Source organism: Hirundo rustica, chromosome 5 (genome assembly GCF_015227805.2).
Source record: "Hirundo rustica isolate bHirRus1 chromosome 5, bHirRus1.pri.v3, whole genome shotgun sequence".
NCBI lineage: Eukaryota > Metazoa > Chordata > Aves > Passeriformes > Hirundinidae > Hirundo > Hirundo rustica.
In genome coordinates this window covers 51,149,410-51,168,776 of record NC_053454.1, presented here as the reverse complement: position 1 = coordinate 51,168,776, position 19,367 = coordinate 51,149,410, and the positions used below count along the sequence as shown (strand labels likewise).

At 41.1% G+C, this 19,367-nt stretch overlaps 1 protein-coding gene across 2 annotated transcripts in view; it reads right to left on the bottom strand.

The window, feature by feature from the left end:
- The window catches only part of UNC5C (unc-5 netrin receptor C), a 248,473-nt gene that overhangs the window by 74,083 nt on the left and 155,023 nt on the right, over positions 1-19,367 (bottom strand). For both annotated transcript variants that reach the window (XM_040065350.2, XM_040065349.2), the window contains exon 2: positions 16,854-17,075. In XM_040065350.2, coding sequence (XP_039921284.1) covers positions 16,854-17,075 — 222 coding nt within the window. The remainder of the gene's footprint in view (positions 1-16,853; positions 17,076-19,367) is intronic.

Sequence of the window (19,367 nt, the reverse complement as noted above, 5' to 3'; positions counted from 1 at the left end):
GTGCCTGACAGTCTCTCTGGCCCTGCCCTCTATAACCCACCTCAGCACAACCCTCTCTCCCCCCAGCCCACAGCTGCACCCATGAGGACAGTGACCCACTTGCCATCCTTCCAAGCAGACCTAGATCAGCCCACACTTCCCACACAGTGCTCTCTCAGGGGAAGCTGTTTGGATTCTTCTAAGCGCAAAGAAATTCTGCGGTGTCTCAGACACCACTGTGAGGATCGCTGGCAAAATGTGTAGATGCTCTAATGACAACCACTGTGTTTCACACTGACACAACCCCCTTCTCTGCTTCGAAATGCACTCCCTAGTCAAAAGGCTCTTCATTACTGGGTGGGGGTGGGAGAAACTGTTTGTGCCTTTTCTCAGCATATTTGGTTTTTGCTGATGATGCCCAAATATTGACAAATTTCTAATGCACGTCTGCCGGTAGAGAACACCATTGCCATTTGAGAAATGCACTCTTGCAAACAGCCTTGAATATATAAATTCACACACAAATCTTTTGTACGTGAGTGAGATTGATTTTCTTTTTCTTTCCAGAACTTCCAGGAAACTGGACTGAATTATCCTTGGATCAGAGCATGCACGGTGTGTCCCCATCACCGAACACCAAAGGGCAGGTCCCTCTGCTGAGCACAGACTTGAGCCTGTGGAGGCCAGCTAATCCTTAGCCTCCTGCCACACAGTTTACAAGGGGATATTCATAATGTGAATGTTCCCAATTGTACAGCGTGGCATGTTCCTCAAGCGCTGGAAACCGGGCCAGCCCTTTGAATTGCCTCCAGCCTCACAGAGGCTCCATTCAGGGAGCCAACGATTAATTACTGTTTGCACACAGTTGTGCACTGTCACTGCAGCTGCGTGCTGCCTGCATCCCAAACTTGGGCGACAACCTAGCAGAAGAAAGGAATTAAGGCATGTAACACCACAGACTTCTCTGGTGGGAATGCCTTCTAATGCGATCCATTTTCCTGCTAGAGACTATCACAGCCGAGCTCCCTTTTTATTTCATTATCCTTGACATCTTTAGCCATTGAATAATCAGCTTCTTTGGGGGGAAACACTTAATACCTCTTCTCCTTGAAATGAAATACTCAAAATATGGCAACAGCACTCTAACGAATGGAAATCAAAGCAGTACATGGGCATTTGATATGCAGTGAATACTGTGTTATAGACTTATTCTGCTTTGATGAGCTAATTTGGCTCCAAGAGGGGTCTGAGGGATAGCTTTTGTCCTAGTGAGAAGATCATGAAGAGGGTGGGGAGGGAGCATGTACATTACATCTATAAAAATTGATATATTTTCACAGTGCAACTGCTGTTATCCTAAAGATTACTTCAATTCATTCCCACAGTTTTTACTGCACTAGCCCAGGGAGCTTTTGAAGGTTACAATATTATGTTTTTATAATAAGGCTGATTATGACAGAGCTTGATGGAGCAGTGAACTTTGTTACCCAAGGGCCAAAACAAGCCTGCTCATAATGACTGTACTAGTTAATAATGATTATGAAATAGCCTTAACATTCAGGACACAAATGCCATTTTCTGATTGTCTGTGGATGATACAAAACTGTACGACAAACAGCTGCTCGCTTTAAGTGCACCAGCAGAGCTTTTCATCTCTGACTTCCTGAGATGCTTTCTAATTCAAAATAACAAGCTACTTCTGGTTAAGTCTTCTGGGACAGCTGTGAAGTACTGACAGGTTTCAGGTTATTCAAAGTAATTTGGTCTTTAAGTAATATCAACAGTTGTGACATGACCAAAGAGATGCACATCTTCTTTCCATAGCAAATAAATACTACCTCTTTCTGCTCACAAGAAAAAAAACACCATTGTGTCTTGATCCCTAAGGTAATCTATTTTTCCTAGAGTTCAAAATGTTCCAAACCAGTTGGTAGTACCACAAGACCATATAGGATATAAGAGTCCATGGCCAGAACTCAGGCACTCTGTTCCACCACTGCTTCCCAGCACTGTGGCACATTATTGCACAAACAGCCACCCCGATTCAGGAGAAAACCCTCACCAGCTGAAACGCACCCACCCTCAGGCCCCGGGGCAAGCACAAGGAGACATGTTTTCCTTGTTGTACCAACTTGCAATCTTACTCCTTCTGCTAGCAACAGATTCCTCCAACATCACCCCAAACAGACTAGGCCATATTGCAAGAACTGCAGTTTGCTGAGATATCTCAGATAGCAACTGCCTTGTTACCAGCTGACACACTGCTGTACATCAGATTTCACAGAGGAGCTGGCACCCTCTGTGTGCTTTCATTCAGGAGTGTATTGCTTATCTGCCTCACGTGGGCACCAAGTGCAGAAAAATCCCTGCATGATTACTTCAAACAGAGAACTTCATCTTATCTCTGTTGGAACTGCTTCTGCTTCTACACCAAAGAACATTAGCTAGAATGGAAAAGAAAAAAAAAATGGAAAAATGAGAGAAATGCTGAAAAACCCATGTCTCAATATTTCCAGACAATGTGATGTGCTGCACCTCTTATTCAGGCAACTGTTAATCAAATTGCTTGATTATGGGCAAGTGCACAATCTCTGAGAGCAAAATTCGAAGTCTCTTTATAAAATGAGCCCCTGTATTTTGCCCAAATATACTTAGGACAAGACAAACTAAGAGATTAGCAATAATTTATGCATCATATATCCTACCTGGTACTGGCCAATTCTACTTTGTCACTGTGCTAAGTAACAAAACGTCATCTTTTCATCAAGAGTAAATCCTCTACCTTACCTTCTTCTTTAGAAATATATTGAATTTTTCAGTCTAGTTCTTCATACAGGTAAACCATATAGCAGGTGAAGAAACACAGCATAAATGTGGGGGTCTTTTGAACACTTGAGTAAGCTGCATATTTCCAGAATTACATAATAATCACTTAGATGGTGGAACAACCCACAAGAAGTCAGGATCTTCCTAATTTGAGCAACGCAATAACAAAGAGAGCTGAAGGGAAAGAACAGCAATGTGGGCAGCTAGAATGCTTGACAGGTTCCTTCTATAAATCCACAAAGAGCTGACCAAAGGGATACCCCCGACCATGTGATGACATGCTCAGCATACAAAGCTGAGAGAAGAATAAGGAAGATGTTCGGAGTGGAGGCATTTTTCCTGCCAAGTCATCTGGGATGGAGCCATGCCTTCCTGGGAACTCCTGCCTGCCTACCAAGCGTTGAATAAATTTTTTTTTTTTTTTTTTTTTTTTTTTTTGCTTGTGTGGTTTCTGGTTTACCTATTAAACTGCCTTTATCTCAACCCATAAACTTTTCCCCTCACCTTTACCCGCTCAGCCCCATCCCACCAGGGGTATGAGTGAGTGGCTGTGTGGGGCTCAGTCAGCAGCAGGACCTAAAGCACCACAATCAGTCTAAGATGTTCTTTTGCCCTAGCAGTTTTCTGTCCAGTTCAGGATGGAGGATAGCGACACAGAAGACTCATGACACTTGTCATAACTGGTCTGCAATTATGTCCCAGTCCAGTGAGTTAAGAAGTTGTCTATAAGTCACAATTTTTTCCTCCTTACTAGCACAGCTTATTCAATCATTCATTTCAATAAAATAAATGTATTTCTGGGACTAATACAACTCGGGCTCTGAAAAGAGGTAGGGAGGAACCAGAACTTTACTTCTTTCGGTATTTGCATGTTATGAGGGATTAATGGGCAGAGAAAGGCAGAGGATGGAAGAAACCTTTCTCAGTCTGCCTACTGCTAATAAGCATAGGGAGAGGCATTAGCTCATGGTGTATATCAAAATCCAAGTTACTACCCCTCATGGAGCAAAAGGAAGTGTGAAGGGGGAATCATGCCTTATATGCATGGTCTTTTATTATATCTGTATCCTAGAAACACAATCAAGCAAGACACACTTCATACACACAATCCCCGAGTGCCTAACTTAGCTGGCTATACAAACTCTGAGATTATCTGCTCTTCAGAGGCACAAATATTATGTTTTTTAATGTATGCAAATGTAATGCAATTGTAGATATTATGTCAGATTATTGATAAGTGCAGTTATAACTCATGGGTTCCATATTGCATCCACTGAAACAACAGGCAAATTTCCCAAAGATTTTAAAAGAAACAGATTTGTTGATTAGACTCAGCATTTCTTTCTAGGGAAACAAAAATGTCTCAAGGTTCTATAACCATATAAGACTGAACAAGACAATAAATGATCACCATAAACATCAGAAAACAGAAAATTATTATCAATTAATCAAATGCAATTATTCAGCCTGGAGTCAGTCTAGGTCACAGAGTTAATATCTGCACCTCACTGGGCATGATTCTTCCAAGAAACTGTTTTGATATATTTTGGCTGTCATAACTGTTTGCCATTTGATATTAATACCCAAGACCTGTGAAAATACTCCTCAGGACTTTGATAGAGCAATTTTGGTGAAAGTGCTACATTGGTATGTACTTGAACCCTCTGGCAGAACAGTAAACAAGAACTATTTAGTCGCAAGACTAAACTGCACTTACAAACTCTAAGAAACTGCATGGATACTTTGTTTATTTTCTCCTTAAGTAGTTCAAACAGTTTCTGTGCTTCTGTGCTTTCATTTGCCCAAAAGGCATTTCATTAATTAGTAATCACATACGCCAAAGAACACATTTCTCAAGGAGATGGAACTTTATGACCTACTGGTCTGGAAAAAGACATTGCAGTAATACCTGCATATAGATGGCAGGTATATCACAGACACCGCCAATAAGTATGGAAATACAGCCCATTTTCACAAAGGTAACTTGCAACCCTCTGCACATTCAGTTTTGGAAAGTCAGTTCTCAGACCATTCTCACAAACCTGGTATTTTGTTGGTTCTCTCCCCAGAGTGAATGGGGCCCCAAATCTCCCTTCCCACTGCTTGGTGGTGACACAGAGGGCAGGGACAGTGTTTCTGATTGATATAAAAGGGGCTTTGGGGAGCAAAACAGCTCTGCAGTAGGGGGGTTCCTCTGCACACCCATGAAACACATGCTGCTACAGAATCAGGTTATACTCCTCATATTCCTCATTCCTCTTAAGATTTCAAACGAAGCCTCACCAAAAAACCCACTTAAAGCAGTAGCATAGTTTTTGCCTCATGAAAGTGGCCAAGACCATAAGTCAAAGTGGTATGTAAACACATTTAATAAAAGGGAAGATTGATTTCTTTTTATGCAGTCCTTTGTCCTTTTACCTTTAATGGCAAAATATAAGTGACCAGAGCCAAGAATTATGATCTTTTTTTACTTAGGGATAGTCTGGAATGACCTGTCCGATTTATTTAATTGCTCATCACAGGTGCTATAAACAACCTGTGTCTGTTTGCTTTACTTGGTGAAGTAAATTTTTTACAAAGGTGAAAAAAAACCAAACATCAGTGCTATGCAGGAATATAAATTTATTTACCCTCTTGCAGAGATGGATATCTCAAAGTCAGAGAGTTATTCCACTCGAATATATCAGAGTGCTTAAGCTATAGAATTTGATGTATAAAATGAATAAATAGGCTATGCACAAGAAGAACAGCTTCAAATATTAAAGTTCTTGCTGAGAAAAATGCATTCTGTGCACCATAATGGGACTGAGATGATTGCAGAATGGCACACTTTGCCTATAGCTTATTTTCTATATAGAGTACCTGTAATCTTAACAACAGACAGATAGACAGATAGATATCCAGAGATAGTTTAAAAGAGTAAACAGCTTTTACACCCAGTAATCCTTCACACTGTGACTGCCTACACCCGGTTTTGTCTCAATATACTGCTTTTACGTAAATTGAGACTGGCTGGCAATATGAAATAACTGTGTGAAGACCACAAAAAAAATTTCCACAAATATTAACTTAAATATTTAAATTAAAGGCTTCCAGCTATTTTTGGTCTCTTCGTAACTTTCTCTTTGGGAAACAGATACATTCTGAACTCAAATCACAGGTGAAGGCAACAGCTTAATAAAGTCAAGACTGCTTCAAAACCCATGTCAAGTTTGCACTGGTTTGCATCACCTACCTATGTTATCTAATTACCACCTAATGGCATTGAGTTAAGCTAAAATCTCAGCTCCTCTAATATTTTTTAACTGACTGACTTACACAAAAATTACAAAGGACTGTCTTCAGAGGGATTTTACTTCGAACTGGAATTAAAGAACATTAATTCTGTTTGGGTTTTGCTTTCTTTCAGTGAAAACAAGTCAGTTTTGTTCTTTTCCCATTAACAACTGAAGGACCAAGTTGCATAAGATGCAGGGGATCCTATAAATAGGGGATCCCTATAAATACATATTTACATTTAACAATGGACATCATCATTTCTGAACTCACAGAGGCTGAAGTCTCGGAGCAGAAACAGATGTGACTCGAAGCATCTTAACCCAAAAGCCATCCTGACACTACCAAGAAACCCCGGGTGGCAATCCCCAAACAATTCCTTGCCTGGCTGGTGCTACTTGCAAGGAGTGGAAAGAAGACAGGTCACCCACAGGGAAAAATCAGGAGTATGAGCTCTTAGCAGCTCCAGCTCTTGGGTCATAGCCCAATCATCCCTTCCTTTGATTGAAGAACATGTAACTGAGAAAAGATGTTGGTTTAGTTTTTTTCAAGGGCCAGGAAAAAAAAAAACAAACATGCCAACAGTCCATGTTTTACTTAAAGCAGCAGTTGAGACTTCACAAAGAAGATCTGTGCACTTCTTATTTCTGGTTCAGAGGATTTACATGCTCTTTTTAATGATCTGGGCCTTCAGCAGTGGGTAATGCTTCCCAGTCCCCAGGTTAGTGCTCATGCAAAATTGAAACACTTTTGAGGCAGTTTAGAGCCTACAGATGAATCTCAATATGCAGGCAAAAAGAAAAAAAAAATGGTTGTTTAGCACTTCACAAGAAGCAGAGGAAATTATGAAAAAACAAACCAAAAAAAGAAATCTATTGAACTTCAAACATCTGGAAAAGGCAACCAAGAGCATCTGAATCTTGAACAGCGTGTTTACATTCCCTTTGCAAGGAAGGGGGGTGGGAAATGAACAATAAATGGGTTTGTGTGTAAATTTATATATAAAGAATATACATCAAGTTGCTTATTTTACTGACTTATGTAGACAGGTTACAGATATGTAATATGTACCCGCACATGTACATATGTACCACATCCACCCTGCATGGTTTTGAGAAGCAGAGACAACATGAAAATGCCTTATTTCTGTGAACTTGATGCAATGACACAGTTCAGTGGCTGGTGCAGCTATTGTGTGAACAAGGACAGTCTCAATGTGACACAAGGGGTCACTCGGGAGCCTCCTCAGCACTTGTTTTCCTATTTTTTTCAGTCTGCAATGCGCAGGAGCGGCAGGCTGGGGGAGAAGTTTAAGACCCCCATCATCTTTTGCCATTGTTCTGCATGCTGGGGATGGCATTTCACAGCTGACCCAGGTATCTTGAAAAAAAACCAACAACAACAACAAAAAAAACCTAAAAAGAAAAGAAGAAAAAGGCTAGCAGCTGCTTTCAAAGCAGCTTTGTCCACTGTGCTGTCAAGTGAAGTGACTTTCTCCAGACAGAGATGAAGCTCTGGGAATTTACTGTCTGCTCCCCCACCCAGCACGTTTTCAGGGTTGTGCCAGGGCAGCAGTCAAAACACCAGCTCCTGAACACCAGGAGGTTTTTCTTAGTTTGTAGTGAACAAAGGAATCATGGCAGGAAGGCGTGCAAAAAGGCAGCCTGGTGGTCACAGAAGTCCTTTGTGTGGACGTGTTTCTGGGTACAGCGCAGTTCATGACACTCGTCAGCTAGAGGGAGGCACCAGGGGTGCAAGCAAGTTTCTCTGAAGATCCCTGTGACTTTGACATGAGAAAAAGATCTTTTAAATTATGTAAGTAAATGCCATTAAAGTATTCCTGTCAGTCTAGATGCCTCCTTTTACTCTTTTTCTTCTAGGTACCCACCACTCTGAATTCCAATACTGGTTTCCACCTTAGTTGCAAATCAAAAGCACTAAACCTAACCCCCAAAGAAAACCTGATCTTCTTCTTGGCACTGCTGTTCCTCAGGGCTGGCAGTCCTTAGTCCTCTTCAGAGGAGGATGCAGCAACCAACCCAGGTGCAGCATCAGCACTCATTACAAAAACATTATTATACAAGCCCCTGGGAACCCAAAAAACTGCAATCAACCAACCAAGATCCACTCTGAATCAAAACCTTGGGGCAAAAAATAGAAGAGGCTGCAAGAGCCTAAAGATTTGTATTCAGGGAATAGAAGACACTGAAGAGTCTGACAAAAGACTCACTTTCTACAGTTACAATCAAAGTATGAAGGGGATGAGAAGTTATGAGGAACTGTAAAAGGCATTCCAACAAAACCTGAGGAGAAAGAGCAGTACGTAACCTTGCAGGTGAATGGCAGCTCTGCTGGTACTTACCGCATCATGCTGCTCATTTCTGTACAAATCGGGAATGCATGGGAATGACAAAATGAATACAGGCAGTGAACCTCTAAAGGCAGCACAAAATTAGATCCTGTACGGGTCAGAGCTGCGTGTGACAGGCACCTCTCTTTCCCTTCAACGCTAGCGATGATTTGGCACCCTACCTGCATAGCAAAAAAAACCCTCCCTAAAACTGATCTATGTGCAAAGCTTTGCTCCATACAAATGCTTTTATTTTCTTTCTTTCTTTCTTAAAAAAAAAAAAAAAAAAAAAAAAAAAAAAGATTTCTCCAACGTAGTTTCAAGGAATAGGAATTCTTCAGCCGATGATTTCTCTACCTTAATGAGCTAATAGAGGAAAACATAGAAAATGCCACTCAGGTAACTGAGACACAAGCTTAGATAGACATCAAGGGAGTCTGGGAAACACTTAAACGTTTAGCACAGTCATTACGACCCCAATGTCTCTAAAGAGTGTTTGACTACAATCAGATCATCTGTCTGCAACAGACTTGTTTGAAGAAAAAGTAAGGTATAATTTTGACCTTCCATTTCCCTGAGTATTTCCAGGTATTTTTGCAAAGAAACTACAGGTCTACTAGTCCTACTCATTCTCATATTTAATTAACTGAAAAAATTACACTTACAGGATTCCAGTGTTCCTGTCAAGGTGCTACTGATGGCAGCACTTTTGTTGACAGGATACAAGACTTTGGCTCTGCTCCTCTTTTCCACCGTGCTCTTCTTTTCTGCCATCACTGTATCCACGAAACAGCTGTTTTCCATTTAGGCTGTGGGTGCAGGATGGAGACTGAGCTTTGGGACTCACTTCCAAAGCAAGAACTCATTTGTGAGCCTTTCAGGCATCAGACCACCCTCGGCACAGGGGCTCCAGATCCCACACAAAGGCTCAAAAAGGAGCTGGGGCACATGGATGGAAATAGGAAGCATTGCTGTGCAAAGTTGTGGCTAGTCTGAAGCTGTGGTGGGTGGACTGAAGATGTCCTTTGGGGAATTAATGGGATTATGAGTGTGTAACAAAGGGTTTAATGAAGGAAAAACTTGGAGGAGAAAAGATGTAAGCCAGAAATACTCAGGGTGGGTGTCCTCAAATGCTTGAGATGAATGCACTAGGCATCCATATTCCTCCTCTAATTATTTTAAATAACTTTATTTCCTGTCTCAGATTTGTTTTTCTAGAAGCCCACAGGAAACCTCCAGGACAATTAGGCAAACAGCTGCAGATAGGAAGTTAATGCTGCAATAAGAAATGAATAAATATCCTAAAGCTTTTATCTTTTGGTGCCAAAGCACTTTGCAGAGGTAGATCACAGAGACACTGAGTGATTTGCACAGATACATGGTGAATATACAGAAAATCTGGAAGGGGCAAATGACCCTTCCCATGGGCCCATCATTACTCAGAGGAGGAGCGTGAGAGGGATTAACTTGCAGGAAGAGTAGCTCCCTCTGGGCCCCCTGTTAGCATGCCTGAGTACCCTGATGGATAGAGCAAGTCTGGAGGAACCTGCCCCAGCCAGCTTAGCAACAAGAGGGCAGAGGGTTCATGATGTCCACTGCTGCTGCCTGCCAAAGGTGGCTGGGCACAGACTCACAGGGAAAAAGCTGCTGGAAAGGACAGCAGTAGCAGAAGGACAGGCTGGTCTCAATGGCTATGAGCACAAAAAAAAGATGACTTGGTCTAAGAGCTGGAGCAGCCTTCCACAAAGGCTTAGAGGGACAAAACCCCTACATATAACAGTTTGATTAAATAAGAAATTATTGATATGTTAATGCACGTGTTGTAAGTGAATCCTACACTCAGTTAACTCAAAAACCCTCAAGTCTTTTACAGACCTCTAAACAAAAAGAGAATCTCTCTGGACTTTGGGAGAATCTTGGTATTGCCTGTAAGAATTGCTTCCAGGAGCAAATATCTGGTCTGATGGTCTTAATCTGTTTACAAAAGTTTATTTCCCTTCTTCACGTATGTCCTGACCTTAGCAACTTCTCCATTCACTTCAACAAAAATCCCCACTATTTTAAATGCATACCCTAGAAAAATGGTGATTCTTTGCCTGTGCGTTTCTTTGCAAGCTTCCAAAATAGCTATTTTTTCTATCCAAATATACTAATTACTCAAGATAAAAGTGCAAGCTTTGTCTGCTTGAAAACATCACCTGCAGCAGCTTTGTTGTTGGGTATTCCCTTGATCTGGCTGAGAGGAAACCATGCTCCCAGCAGCTGATTTTGAAGATGCAACCTGCGAGAAGAGAGAACTTCTCTTGCAGCAGTGATGGGCAGTGGACCCATCTTCCTCAGGAGAGCTGTCCATCAGGTCACAGGGAGTGACAGGCAGAAAGAAGATTGCCCAAGTGACAGCAAAAAATGTCTACAACTTAAATTTCAAGTAGGAAAAAACCCATGGGTTTCTTCCTATGTTTTTATGGGAGTAAAGAGCCTGTATTTCCCCAGAGAGTTCCAGTTCTTTTGAGAGACACAGTTATGTGCTTCTTTCTGCACCACCTGCAGCCTTTTAGACCATACATGTTTCACTTGCAGCAACCTTTCAGAGAGAGAGAAGACTTCAAATGATGGAAGAAAACAGAATATTACAGTAACAATTCTAACCCACATCTCAAAACTATTAATAGGAGCATTTGGGAAGAGATACTCAAGATACATTTTTAAATGCCCTTGAAACAAGCTGGATTAGGGCAGAGTACTGAAGGAGCAGAGCTGAAAATTGGCAATATGTTGCTGAGAAATAATTATTTTGTATATGGGTGCTTGATGCCTGTAATGGATTTGATCAAATGATAAACGGAAAATAAAATGACTTCTGACAATGGCGGAATGAAAGCCATCCTTATTTATGATGTGTGGCTACCCTTACTAACATAACCCCCAGGTATTCTGCCCCAGAGAATCAAAATATTGCAGGCTAAGTCTAACTGCAGCATCCAGTATCACTTGCTATATGTTAAGTAAAGTTAATAGGGACAATGGCCACATTTGCCGAGAAAAATAGCTTTTTCCTTATCTCTTGGATTCTTCAAAAATAATACAGAGAATTAGGATGCTACATCATGTCAAGATGCAAAAAGAAATTAAGTAAAAAAGATGTGCAGAGAAAGAAAATAGCTGCAAGGAAAGGAAGATCTCGGGGTAAAATAAATGAGTAATACATTATCCTTCCACATCTCTCCCTGAGCTCTGCTTACTTGGGGACTGGGGGCACTGGAAATTTGTATTTGGGCTGCCAAATTAAGTTCTTAAACACTGTTATTCAAAGACATGTAATACTAAGAAATAATGACTTTTGCTTTTCAAAAAAAATACTAAGACAAATGAATGCAACTTCTCAAAATGAGAGGCTGTGTAATGTCCTTTGCTGTATAATTAGGAGTCCCAACCTAAACAAGGACTTTTGCCATTAGAGCAACGTAGCCTTCTAATATGTGGTGTAAGAAACACCAAAATAAATGGCTTTCATGAGATGTACACACAGAGAGGAAGATGGAGTAACAGAACATTTTGTGCTGGAAGTGATTTTCCAGCCTCTCTACATGGTACCAGAAGCTCACAGTGACTGTGAAGGTTTTCCCACTGCTGTCTTGGCTGCAGGATCTTGTAAGAGCTGTTTTAAAGGCAAAAGGGCAGATGTCAATCCTTGATCTTTCTGTTGAGAGGGTGATCTATTAAAGACTTGGCTAGCTGAGTATCTACTCCCTCGACAGGCTGCCAAGCCCATTGCTTAAGGTAACAAACTCCTATTTGCCAGATCAATGCTGACCCTACGTCAAAAGCTCGGTTTCCTTTCATTGAATCTACAAGTCATCCAAAACCACTTTATTAATTGGGAAAGGTAATGGTGGGAGGTAAGCATCAGAATCTCAGTGGCGGCTATGTAAAGAAACTGAAAAAAAAGCAGTCAGATTTCTCTCTGCAAAGAGATGCATATTTGTCCGCTCCAAGTGCAGTTTGATAAACTCTCTTAACCAGACAAAAGGAGAGGGTCATCAGCAAACTCCCCAAGACCTCCTCTCCCTATGCATCCCAGCAAAAGAAGACAGACAGTGTAAGCAAATAATAATGCTGGGTGAATTGCCCAATATGTCTATTTAATTAGCACTTAAAGAATCACAAATGTTTTCTCCTTGCTTGAAGGAGAGAGAAGAATGTGTCCCTGGCATTGCAGAGGGCAAGTGGGGGTTTATAGACCATTTCACCTCAGTAGTCAAGCAGAAAATATTACAATGTATATCCAAATTGGAAAGAAAAGAAAAGAAAAGAAAAGAAAAGAAAAGAAAAGAAAAGAAAAGAAAAGAAAAGAAAAGAAAAGAAAAGAACAACAAAAAAAAACCCTCCAGATTTTTTTTCTGCTTTTCTCCTGTACATTCATCACTGGGATGTGGGGTTTGATATAGCAGCATTTAATCCCTCCAGGCAAATGAAAGGGGTGCAAGACAGTGATGTCCTATACATTCACAATTCTCCCCCCACTGCAGAACTGGTGTGTGGATCTTGGAAAATAGCTCTCCATAAAAGCATACACACAAAATAACATCACAGATTCACAGAATAGGATGAGTTTGAAGGGAGCTTTAAGGTCATCTAGTCCAAATGCCCTGCAATAAGCAGGGACATCTTCAACCAGATCAGGTTGCTCAGAGCCCCATCCAGCCTGCCCATGAAAGTTTCCAGGGATGGGGAACCCATCACACCTCTGAGCAACCTGGTTCAGCGTTTTGCCATTCTCACTGTAAAAAAAAAAACTTTTGCTACAGTCATTTTCAGGGGTACAGTAATTTGGAAAATGTGCACGACTTGCTCTAGCAATTATTGATGCTATTGAACTTCCTGGCCTGTAACAATGGGATTTTCTTGCCCCCAAATGCATCAGTTCTGCAGGGCTCCTTTTATTTTTGTTGCTGTTATCTTTTATGACAGTCAGCCATAAAATAAAATGTGTTCCCTCAAAAGAACTCTCATCTTTGTTTTTTTTAAAACCAGTGTTCTTATTCTTTTCCACATTAATGGGAAAATATTCCAGAGACATAAAGGCATAAAAAAAGACAATGCCCTGCCTTGTATTTCACACGCACAGGAAAATAAAGAGTCAAAGATGTGCACCAGACATTTCCAAAGCAGCCATTTGACTTCTTTATGAAAACGTTTAGCTTTTTGCATAAAGAAGAAAAATTCCAGTGAGTCTGAGGATTTAATAACAGAATGTAATGATCTTCTGTGTAAAGCCTCAGGTTTCTCAGACTTGATCAGTGTAAAATATTTCACAAGTCTCTCTCTTCAGGCTAATTTAATCAAATAAAGCGGTACTAGAACACCCTGTCACTATTACGGTTCTCATCCTCTCCAACCAGAAGGCAACAACTCCCACAGAGTCCCCATGCATGTTCTTTACAGCAATGCTTTACCCACTGTTTAAAAATATCCCACGGTGCAAAGTATATGTAACCATTACTTTTATTTTGTTCCTTCTCTCTTTCACCTTCTCTCTTTTCACCTTCTCTGTTTTCTTTTTCAAAGAAAAAAAATACAGAGAAAAATTATGTGAGTATTTTTCTCTCTTAAAAATTAACCTTCTTAATGCATTCAACATATCAATCTAATAGCTCTCTTCAATGAGAGATTGGCTGCATTCTAATTCTGTCCTGTGTGCCATTGCTATTGCTGTGCGGTTTCCTTTGGTCTTCTCAATGACAGAAACAAATTTGCCTTATAAGAAGAGTTAATCATCTCTACATAGATTTCATTCCTGGGCACAGGCTCAAAGTCCATGAACACATAATCTTTTGCAAATCAAAGCCTATTTCTCTCTTTCATGCATCATTTACAATCCCAAGATGATGTACTGCTAGCATCACACCTGTATTTTAGTTCGCTTTCTACCTGATTACTCGTCCTTTAGAAAGGAAAGCACAAGTGACCTTTACTCTTTTCCTCTCATATTTTATTGTCTGTTTGCCTTGTTTTTCTTTGCTTTGCTTGTCTATGTAAAGAATTGAGAGCCTGGTTCAAACCCAGCAGCAGAATATCTCCTTAGCACAGTCCTCTTTTCATAAGCAGGCGGAACAGACCTTAGGAAGAGTGAAATACCAGGAAAGAAGAAGGCACACAGTTCTCAGTTGCTGCAGTTACACGACTGACCCTGCAAAAACACCATGTAAGTGAGATCCCTTTGAGCCCCAGGTTACCTGTGGGAAGTCTAGACCTAATCTGGTTTGTGGGCAGTTTCTCTTGCCTCTGTAACCACGAGTCAGGAGGCAGCAGCAGCAGCGGTGTACATTTGGACCTAGAGGGATCCTTACATCACCCTCTGAGCAGCTCAGTCATTACTTCTGTGCCCTAGGTTACAACTGCACTAGCTAGGCAAAAATAGCAAAAGAAACCAAAATAATCTCAAAAGTGATAAGAGTCCAAAGGCTTTGCCAGTCCGACTGGTGCAGCTGCCAAGCTGATATCTCCTTCTCCTGGTGCCAGAATGAACCCTCACAGTTGCTGTCTCCTGCAATTTTTTTTCTGCAATTTAATCTGCAATGAATATATTTTCTGGAGCTTCCATTATTTTAAAGAAAATACTGTTTTACCACAGCCTTAATTAAATTCTTTACCCATTTTAATACCACTCATGTGCTATGAGCCCTGGATGCCAAATCTGCCTACAAGAAGGTGCACAAACACTGCAGCTGTGACATGCATTAACCAATATTCTGGCAACAACCAGGCTGACTGAGAAATTTGGATTTTGATGTCAGTTTCATTTTAACAAGCTATTAGTGCAACTAAGTTTGTGGCTCTTGTGCTGATAATCTGATGTGCACAGCTTTTGATACCCTCTTCCCCTCACTGAACTCCAGTAGATGATATTAATCTCTAATCGATAATGGTTCTCATCTGCATATAACTGGTGTTATTATGCAAAATATTTGTCCTCTGAAGTATTTTGATGTTTCTCTTTTAAAGATTTGCCTTTCACACTTGTAGAATGGAGATTCCTTTATAGCATCACCAAGTTTTCCCACAATGAGATTTTTGAGAAAAAAGAAATGAATATTTCACCTGTAGTGAAAAACTCAAATTTCTAAATGGTGATGCTCATGGAAACTTAAAAAATTAACCCAATCATAACTGTCCTTCTGTTTGCCCATCTTCATTCCCTTGGGCTCCCATGGAATGAAAAACCCTGAAGATGTATTAAGCAACATGAATTTTTTGTTTGTTTGCTTTGTTTTGTTTTTTGTTTCTCCTGAAGCCAACATGTAGAAAAGCCAATTTTTACAAATGAATACACAGGCCACAAGTCTAATACAGACTTTTTTTCTACAGCCTTTCTTCCTACACCAACCTTCTTTTTTTCAAGTGAAAGTACCAAGAAAAGCTTATGCTTTTGATCTCTGTGCAAATAAACGAGCTGAAACAAATAAAACTTGGTTCACAAGAGACTTCCAAGACATCTGGTGGAGTTATTTTTCTAAGTAATTAGATCAAGTGGTGGTGTAACTCCCAAATGAAAAGTACCTTCTCGCTTGGTATCCAGTTATTTCTCAGAGCCATCAAAACAGCAGTAAGTCCTGCTTCTCTCCTTCCTGCATGTGTCCCAGACTCTACAGATTACCAGTCTTCCCAAACACTGCTTTATTACTCAAGTTTTTAAAACAACCACCTTTACCCATCCCCCCCCCCCCCCCCCCCCCCCTTGTTTTTTTTTTCCTATGAGGATCCTCTTTTACTTCTATGCCAGTGGGATTTCTGGTATTGACTGAGGAAGGATACTAAGATACTGTAGCTCTCCTTCTTACAGGCTCTACTCTCTGCAGGCAGAGAAGTGCAATGAGTAACAGCCAGGTGCTTGCTCTGGATCAATAGCGCTCTAAAGTGTGCCCAGGTGTGCTTTCTCCTTCCTTCTTGCTGAAAACTGATTAAATTTCTCATTTTTTTTCTCATATCTCCCCAAGAAAACATCGTTCTAGTAACAACCCAATTGCTCCTTGACACTTTGGGGAGAATATGGTTCTCAGTCTGTGACAACAACACAGTGGAACCACTGTGAAATTTGTGACACTGGGGAAGTGAACTGGGAGTAGACCTGTCTGAAGAAAGGAATTTCATTTCATTTTTGCATGGTTCTCCTGGTTTTTTAGTTTCAGATTTGGTCAGGGTGCTCTACAGTCCTGTTCCACTAGCTGACCCGGATGCAGGCATCACCCCTGTGCTATGACAGGAACGTTTTATAACGCTGGACATAGAATTCACAGCTGAAGTAAAGAGAAATAGGAGTAAAGAAAAGCAGCTGCCATACAAAACAGCTGCTAGATTACAACACTGGGCTCGATATTAATGGTGTTCATTCTTATCCCTTCACAACATAACACAAACTCACCAGAGGTTTCATCTACCCTCTCGTCCACCACATGGTCCTTCTGATGAACCCACTCGCTGTTGCACTTAAAATAGATCTGTGTGGCTGGGCTTGCTTTGCAGTACAGATTCACAGGCTTGTTCTTCACAATGTAAGCCTCTTCGGGTTCAATGAGGAAGTGGGGCAATGGCTCTGGAGGATCAGATGGAAAAGTTTCTGGAAGCTCATGAAAAAAGTCGTCATCTGTAAAGGAGAAATGAAAGAACCAAAATTCAGCCGGCAGACACTTGCAAAGACTTCATGAAAATTGAAAAAAATGTGCATACTTTTTGAATAAAATGTTATCTTAGGAACATTCTTAAACTGAGGCTTAGATGCACTGCTGTTTCCAGACTGGAAGAAAATGCTCTTTACATCCTGAGCATTCTTTCCTCTCTGTCATGTGACAGAGATGTGCACATTCACAGTCTGGGATCAGTCCTTTGCTACCATCACTGGCAATACCAGCAATAAAGCTTTGTGTTAGTGCTTGGCAGAGTTGCCTGCAAAGCCATAAAGAGAAATAATAGAAACTTTCAGAGGCTTCAAGGTCACATTTTCAATAGAGACTTATCACAGTCTGTAATCAGGTGCGTGCAGTAGCTACTGCCAGCTGAGGCTGGTCCAAAGAGGAAACAGTACCTTTTGTTTCAGATGAGCAATTTGAAATCTGCTGAGGGCAAAAGACTAAATGCAAGTCCAGTCTGCACCTCCTTGTTCGTACTCTGGCTCTCCTGCTCAGACTGCTAATGAAGGTGCCAAGCGATGCTTTATTTACTCTGTCAGTAATACATTGGTCTGTGCAGTCCTTGCTAGCAAGAGGATGTGGGAGCTGGGACATGGGGCAGGGCAGCTGTGAAATGGTGACATTTTGGGCAAACACGGACACATGCTGTTGACATAAGGAGCCTCAGCACCTCTCTGGTGCTGCTGGTAAAGAATTAAGTCAAAGAAAGAAGTCTGGAGAAGGAAGAAAACAACCCATTACGCAGGAGGCAAGACTGAAAACACCAAACATGCATACTCCCCTTTCTCCCTCCCTGTTCACAAATCCTCTTTTACAACTCCTCTGCCCCTTTGTGCAGAGGAAGTCTTCCACATCAGAAAGCACCAAATTCAGGGGAGAATAACCTTCTCCCCATCTCCCTCCCCACCTGCCATCAGAGCACAGAAACATGCCAGGAGGCTCCAAGTAGTGAAGTGGTGGGAGGCACCAACTCCTGGCAGACCCACCAGCGGCGAGCTGGCAGCTCTGAGGGCCTCATTCAATCTCCCCTTTCTGCCTCTGACACAGTTATCATTACACCTGCTGGCAGATGCTGATCAATAAAACACCACAGAACATCCAACTAAAAATACTGGCTGGCTATCTCCTCCCTGCCAGTCTTCATGAAGATGAAATGTCAGACGGTTCCCTCCCTGAACCTGAGAATTCCCTGTGCGGGTCATGTCCAGAATTACAGATTCTTTCAGATATTGCTTTTCAGAAAGACAAGAAGGAACAGGGGCAGATGAAGGAGAGAGGGGAAGAAGGTGATATGGTACCCATCCATGCAGCTGTATGAAAGTAAACTGCATGTCTTTATCTGTGATGGGAATACCTTACAGAGCAAACCATTTTATGAATCTCCTAAACTGTTTATGAAGAAAACATGTGTTCACCATTTTTTTTTTATTCCCCACCCCCTTTCATATTAATTTAAAAATACTCCTGTCCTTCTTGATGTCCCATTTTGTAAGGAGTATTAGGCTTGATTCGCTACTGCATCACTCCCTGAGAGTTAATAGAAGTGAACTGGTTCAAAGATAGAAAAAAGGGCCAATAAATAAGGCCTGACATTCATCTAGAAAAGAGAAAATCTGTGACACACTATAACACTTCCATTTCCATCCCCAATTAATCATTTCCAGATACTCAAATTAAATTTAATTTTTTATCACTTTCCCATGCTTCCTTTTATTTCTGCAGTCTCCTTTTCACTCTGACCACACCAGCCTCCTTCTTCTGCAATCCTATTTCCTCTCCTCATTAGGTATTTCTTCCTTGCTCCATTTCACTCCCCATTTTTTCCAAAAAGAAAGACGAGTTACAGTAAGTTAATGGGAGTCCTCATTTGGTCTCATGACAATGAAACACGTCTGAACTGAATCAAGAGGCTTTTTGGCATTCCTCATCCCCTTCCATGCACACCTCTCCTCTTCTCCCCTCTCCCACATGCTGCTCTGTAGACATCCACGACACAGAAACATTAGAGATGAATCATTTCCCCTGAATTGCCACAGGACTGATCTTTTTCTTCTGGTCATTTAATTGCAAATCAGCAAGCAGACAGATGGAAACTAACAAAGCACACATATGTTTTATAATTAAACAAGTATTGCTTCACTAATTTCTGTTGACTGGAAGAACAAATGTATTTATTTTCACCACTAAATTTCTGTACATTATCAAAGGCAGTAATTACAATGCCTGACCAATTAACTGCACCTTATCAA